The sequence below is a fragment of the Camellia sinensis genome, chromosome 12 (assembly GCF_055761805.1).
Source record: "Camellia sinensis isolate YWXY chromosome 12, ASM5576180v1, whole genome shotgun sequence".
Taxonomy (NCBI): Eukaryota; Viridiplantae; Streptophyta; class Magnoliopsida; order Ericales; family Theaceae; genus Camellia; species Camellia sinensis.
Window position 1 is genome coordinate 86,381,030 of NC_138972.1, and position 7,015 is coordinate 86,388,044.

Genomic DNA, 7,015 nt, shown 5'->3' on the forward strand with positions numbered 1-7,015 from the left:
GACAATAGATAACTTCCGTTAGTTTTTTGGATGGAAATTCCTCATGTGCAACACTTGTCAAGGGCAAAGTCGTCATTTTGCCAATAATAATAATTTCAGAAACTCAAGCACTTATTATTTTTATATAATTATTTTTGAAGAGTAAAAATATTTTTTAAAATCATAAAATATTTTTTTATATTTATTTTTATCAAATTAATGTTCAATTTTCAAATTTCTTTTTTTTTTAAAAAAACAAATCTCAAAAACTCAAGCCAAATATGACCTCAACTTTGATATCATTATTAAATTAATTTAAATATTTTTTTTATAAAAAAAAATCTAAAAAAAATCTCAGAAACCCAAGTTAAACATGACCACAATTTTGATATCATTGTTAAACCAATCCATTAAATCAAAAGATTCAAAACCAAAAATATTTCATATATTAAACATATCTATTACACAACCTAATAAGCATTCATTACATGATAGTCATCCCAAAATATCAACAAAAATAACTACCCATTACATATTCATCCTCCAAACACATACGTTAAAATCCAAAAACAACTGTAAACATCCCTTACAACCCAAAAGCATTCAAAAAGATATTAGTGATCATTGATGTTTCTCATCACCCTATCCAGCAACAGTTCTTTTCCTCTGACCAGAAGCAAAAAAAAAATTCCTCTTCCCAACAGCAAAAGTTGATCTTGGTTGGGATTCCATGGGTTGAGAACTTCGCTTCAACACTGTTGGCCTTGATTTGTTTGCTTGAATTGGTTGGCTGGCACAAGTATTGGTAATTGGTATTGCTTTGTTGAGCAAGCTTGGCTGAGTGGCACTAGAAGTGGCCATTGCTCTTGTCCTAGTACTCATTGTTGGCTAATTGGCACTTTGTTGGCTTCCTATTACTACTGGAGAACTAATTGGAGTTGCATCAGCAGTGTTGCTGTCAGTGTTCATACTAGCCTGCATATTCTTTATTACTATCAAAACTTATATTTAAAAAAACAAAACAAAACAAAAATGGAAGAGAAAATAAAGTTTGAACTTACAGACATTGTTTCCCTCATACTTTTGCAAACCATAGGTTGTCCTTTGCAGCTCCTTCTGTTATGTCCAAGCTTCCCACAGGTGCTACAAGTGGTTGTGGTGTGCTTTCTCTTCAACTTGTGTGGATTTTGGGGTTCATTTTTTTCCCTCATTCTTAATTTCTTAGGTTTTCCAGGCTGCTTCTCTAACTTTTGAAGGCAAAAGTGGAGGTAGGCCTATTTTTTGCCGCATTTCAGGACCATTAATAGGGTATACAATGGGCTCATAAGTAGCCATATAGGTCTCCCTTCTGTACCAATGTGCTACATAGTCTTTAGGAGTTTCATGCTTGAAGTAAATGGCTGAAATACTATGAGGACAAGGAATACCACTTAAATCCCACTTCCTACAAGAGCAAGTATGAGCTTCTAGATCAACCACAAATTGTTGTCCATTGAAACAATTTATTTGGTATGTAGAAGCCCCAGACCACATAGCAATGCAGCTACTTGACTCAACCTTCTTTTTCTCAAGTTTTTTTTGTATGTTGGGGCACAAAGGCCCTTGATATGCCCTCATGACTTCCCTCATCCTTTGCATTCTATTCATTAGAATACACCTTATGCCCTCCAACATAGGTAATATTGTCTTAGATCTTGCATCCAAAATTCTAGAATTAAAACTTTCACAAACACTTACTGTGAGTGATGAAGTGAGATCTAGACCAAAAGCTAGCTGGTTTCTCAGCCAACCACTTAAATGCATCTTTATCAACCTCTTTAACTTCTTGCATATGAAATTCAAACTGTTGAACATAAGAGGCTTTGGCTGCACTCCATAGCAAATCTTTAAGAAGAACACCCTTGTGATTATCCTGAAAGTTGTTGTACATGTGTCTTACACAGAATCTATGCTCGGCATTTGGAATGACCTCTGCTAGTGCTGGAATCAAACCCTGAAATTGCATAACCATACCAAACACAATTGGAAATTGAGCAAACACTTCATAACAAAAGAAAGTTCATAAGATGGTATGCATATTGTTGAACATACCTTTTGTCTGTCAGACATAAAAGTAAATCCTTGGTGGTTTACTATTCTAAGATCTTCTTGTAATAGTTTAAAAAACTATTTCCATGATCTCTTTGTTTCTCTTTCAACCACAGCATATGCCACAGGGAAGGTGGTGTTATTCCCATCAATTCCAACAACAATAAGCATTTGTCCCTTGTACGGACCTTTAAGATGACAGCCATCTACCCCAATAAATGGCCTGCATCCAGCCAAAAACCCTTGCTTGCAAGCCCCTAAGCACACATATATTCTCTGAAACCTGGACTTTTCCTCACTCTCTTCATCATCTACATCGATTCCATTATCTACATCATCTACATCATTTGGCACCTTAATAACAATGGTTGTCTCAGGATTTGTTCTTCTAATCTCTTCACAATAGTCCCATAGTTTAGCATATTGCTCCTTATAATTTCCTTCTATGAGTTGTTGTGCCTTTCTCTTTGCCCTATACAATTGACTTCTTGAAACACCAACATTGCGATCTTTTTGAACAGACTGCTTAAAAGATTGTATTGGCCATGTGGGGTTGGACTTAATGCTTTACACATATTTTTTTGACAACCAAGTGGAGTTCACATTTTTGTTGTAGAATATTCTACCACAATTATGTGTAGGCACATAGGTTTTCACTTACAAGCTCATTTGGCCATGCATCTTAGATGCATATATCATCCATTGACAAGGAGGTTTATAACCTACCCTAACCCTATTTTTATCATTTTTCAAGAACTTTATATGTTTTCCAGTCTTGATGGCATGTTCTTTGACAACTTATTTAAAAACTTTAGATGATGGAAAAACCATGCCAACTTGGAATTGAGGATCAACCATGTCAGTGTGCTTGTTAAATTCAGGAAACTTGTCCCTCTTGGGCCCACCATCTTCATCAGATGACCCCTCAAGTGAAATCAATTCATCTGATTCCACATCCCTTTCATCCCAATTCAAACCATCTATTGTAGCATTAAAATCATCGACATTGTTACCTTTGCCCCTCTCATGAAATCCACCCCGCTCTACATTTTTATCAATGTTAGCTTCATACAAAAGGTCATCTTCTTCACCATCATCATATTCACTATCCTTAAAATCTTCCAAATCAGTGGTCTCACTATCAGAGTGTATGTACCCACCATCTCTCTGCATTTGACCCTCACCCAAATCCCCTTCTAGCACATCTTCATTTCCACCTTCTTGTATCTCATTCTCAAAGACTTGCCTAGGCCATTCCATTCCTGCCCCTGGTGCATGTCCTTCAACCCTTGCTCTGGCCCTTGCCCCTGCCCTGAGAACATGTCCTTCTCCATCTTCTACCCTTGCAAAATGTCCCTCTTCAACCTCTACTCTATTATTGTGAAAACCAAGTTGCAAATCAATCTCTAGTTCATTAATCTCCTCAATCAGTTGTACTGAATTAGAACATGAATTACCAAACACAAGGAATGTATCATCATCAAGTTCTGGATAATATACCAGATATACTTCTATAATTCTAGTTGTCCCCCTCACCCATTCGACCATGTTTAGTAGATCACTATTATTCCATATATGCTTCAACCCATTGTTCAGATCCACTCCAGGTACTTTATATTGGTAGGTTGTAAACCCATTATACCCTATTTTCTGAACCATATCCCCCATGTCAAGCATGCTAATTTTGTTCACATTACAAAAGTCAAAGTAAGAAACTTGGCCTCCCAAGTAGACCCTATGGTCCCCACGTCCAAAACCCCCACCATGGTGAAACTTTATGGTGAAAAAGGATCCTTCTGTTTCTGCACACATTAACCGATAAAGTCACACACATTCAGAGAAAGAACATTGTCTTCCAAATGGAGTACACATGGGGATATTAACACACACATACATACACACACACACACATATATATATATATATATATATATCAATGTCAGTGTTCGTATATATATAATATAATAAACATCAACAAAATTAAACTGCACCAAACAGAAAATAGTTTTAAAAAGTAAACCAAAATAATGTAACAAATATCAGATCACAAAAATATGAACAAAAATAACAAAACTTCAACAAAAAAAAAAAACCGTATTGCGGCGAGATGATGTCATTCGCAACTCTTTGGGTACCCATCTCTAACACCAGCGTTCGCTTGTAATTTTGTGATTATCTTTGATAGTTCCCACCGTAATCTACTGTAACTTTGTGTTTAATGGTGAAAGCCCCATTTTTTTTGCTCTAAGAGCATCTCCAATGCACTAGGCATATCATACTTGTTAGTTAAAATGCCTAGTGTGATTCACTTTTTTCAATTCCAACGCACTAGGCATATGATTAGGCATTTTGGCTCAACTCGTATTCACTAGCTACATGTAGCTAGCCTTCAACGCTAGGCAAAATGTATTCAATCATTAGGATCATTTCCCTCCATCTTTGTTGTTGACGTGGCATTATATAAAATTAATAGTATTTGGATTAATAGCTAAAATAAAGAGCATGGTTGGAGTAAAAACATAAAACAGTTAATAGGCAAAATAAAATATATACTTTATAGTAATATTTAGATAGGTAAAATGCCTACTACCGTTGGAGATGCTCTAAACAAGCTAGACTTGCCCTGATTCATGACATAAAAGATGGTGGTATTTATTTGGGCGGGAAATAAGACAAAACAACGACTTTGCCCTTGGCAAGTGCTACACGTGAGGAATTTCCATCCAAAAACTAACGGAAGTTATCTATTGTCCTTATTTGGAGCAATGTTCAAAGTTTAGGGTCAAATGTGTTACAATTGAAAAGTCAATGACTAAAGTGACACAAGCCCCAAACTATATGGACTATTGGTGTAATTCGCCCTAAAATAAAATATGTATCAATATTAAATTAAGTAATTATTTAATTTTTTTATAAGACGAAATAAAGTAAAATAAAAAACTAACGTAATAAATGAAGATGAAATCTTACTAGATCAACTTGAGACATCCCACTTGGGTGTAGATTTTCGACTTGCGCTAAACATCCACGAAATTTGTTAAAACATTTCATGATTGTACCCCATCGAGATTGCATAGAAACTTGTGTTCTTGACTCATCATTCTGAAGGGAGCAATAATTTTCATAAATTCTCCCCCAAAAGTGAGTATAAGATTATGAATTGCCAACAATTGGATCTTCAGAAATGTGACACCAAGCTTTACAAAGTGCCATATCTTCAGCAATGGTGAATGATTTTCCTCTCTTTATTTTTGATGAACCTTCCATACCGATTGTGTAAAGAAAATATGAATAAAAATGTAATTTAGAAAGTTTGTTGTGAAATGAAATTGAGTAAAAAGAGAGCAAAGAAGGTTTGTATTTATAGAAAAAAAAAAAAAAGGAGCCATTTTTTTATAGTCGTTTTAACATAAAAAAATAGTCGTTGTAGATATGTTTCAGTTATGTTTTTATTTAATTTTTATTTATTTTAATGAATAAAGTAGCACACTTAGATCTTAGCCGTTGGATTGTTATTAATCAACGGTTGAGATCAATCATGTGGAAAAATTTGATCTTCGAAGTTCAATAAAGTTAGAAAAGTTTCCAGATCTTCTCTTAACAATTTGAGAGCTTCGAAACTTCATAGAGAGAGAGTGCACACTTCGGATAAACTTCGGATGAGTGAAGATCAGAGGGAAAGAGCGTCGGATCTCTGCTTCATATCAGCCCTGTTTCTCGGATTAGTGAAGATCAGAGGGAGAGAGCTTCGAATCAGGTTTAGATCAGTGAAGATGAGAGCCGAATTCATGATCAATGATCATCCTCTTCAGATCAGCTCCGAATCAGCATCTCCTCCTCTTCCACTTCATCTTCGGATCAATGATCATCCCCCATCTCTCTCATCCGAAGCTCTCTCTCTCTCTCTCTCTCTCTCTCTCTTCAACCTTCTTCTCCAATCCTTTTCAACCCTCATTTTCAACCCTCTTCAGATCGAAGTCGTAGCCCCCATCAAATCCAAGTATTTTTCTTTGGATTATTTGAGATTATAATGGATTATTTGAGAAATTAATTTGAGATTATTTATGTTGGTATTCCTGAAATTTTTTAAATCTGTTATTGAATATTGATGAATTCTAGTATGAATTTGATGAATTTGATGAAATTTTTTAAATCTATTTTTGGTATGAATTTGATGAATTTGCTGAATATTGATAAATTCTGGAATATTGATGAATTCTTGCTCATTCTTGTTCAATATTTTTATATAAAACTTCATTCATTTTGGAAAATCCCAACTGAAAGGGAAGGAGGGAAAAAAGAAAATAGTTTAATTTTGGGTGACTTGATAGATTTGGCAGCTGCCAAAGTTGGTGCCAAATTTGGCACTTGATTTGGCAGTTGCCAAATTTGACAGCTGTTATAGCATGCCATTGGAGAAGCCAAGATTGCCCAAGCTGCTATATTATGGCTTGGGCAACTGATTTAGCCATCCATTGGAGATGATCTCAAGGTAAGTTTCTTGAAAAAAAATGACAAAAATAATAAAACTGTTTGTCATTTTTTCAGAACTGAATTTCCAAACATATGATCGAAATTCAGGAACACAATTCCAAACAATGTTCATTTGTTCGGGAAACAAGTAATCGAACATCTCTTATTTGTTTAGGAACAGATAATCAAAACTCTTGGAGATTGTAGAACCCACAAAAGGAGAATTTTGAATAAACCAAAAAAAAAATCCTACATTTATTTTATTTTCTCAAGTCATGAACAAATATGTAGAGATGAAATAATAATCACATTCATAAGTTTTGTTAGGATTTTTGAGAGACAAGCTTTTTAGAGTGTGAGGGTGTGTATTCAACTAAATGGGTGGGGAACGTTTTAAGCAGGATAGTTTTGATATTATTTGAGGAAAGAAAAAAATTTAAAAGTTTTAAAATTTATAAGTTGGAATCCAAATATA

At 34.8% G+C, this 7,015-nt stretch overlaps 1 protein-coding gene across 1 annotated transcript; it reads right to left on the reverse strand.

Moving 5' to 3' along the window:
* Window positions 1-403: 403 nt before the first annotated feature.
* On the reverse strand, window positions 404-3,697 carry LOC114294125 (uncharacterized). The gene is made up of 3 exons (XM_082899146.1): window positions 2,071-3,697; window positions 1,041-1,972; window positions 404-954 (listed from the first exon to the last, which is right to left on the reverse strand). The coding sequence occupies exon 1, from the start codon at window positions 3,613-3,615 to the stop codon at window positions 2,866-2,868; it is 750 nt and encodes a 249-aa protein (XP_082755272.1). The 5' UTR covers window positions 3,616-3,697; the 3' UTR covers window positions 404-954; window positions 1,041-1,972; window positions 2,071-2,865.
* Window positions 3,698-7,015: the final 3,318 nt, after the last annotated feature.

Coding starts and splice junctions, on each gene's coding strand:
- LOC114294125 (XM_082899146.1), bottom strand. CDS start 3,615: ATGGTCGAATGGGTGAGGGGGACAACTAGAATTATAGAAGTATATCTG.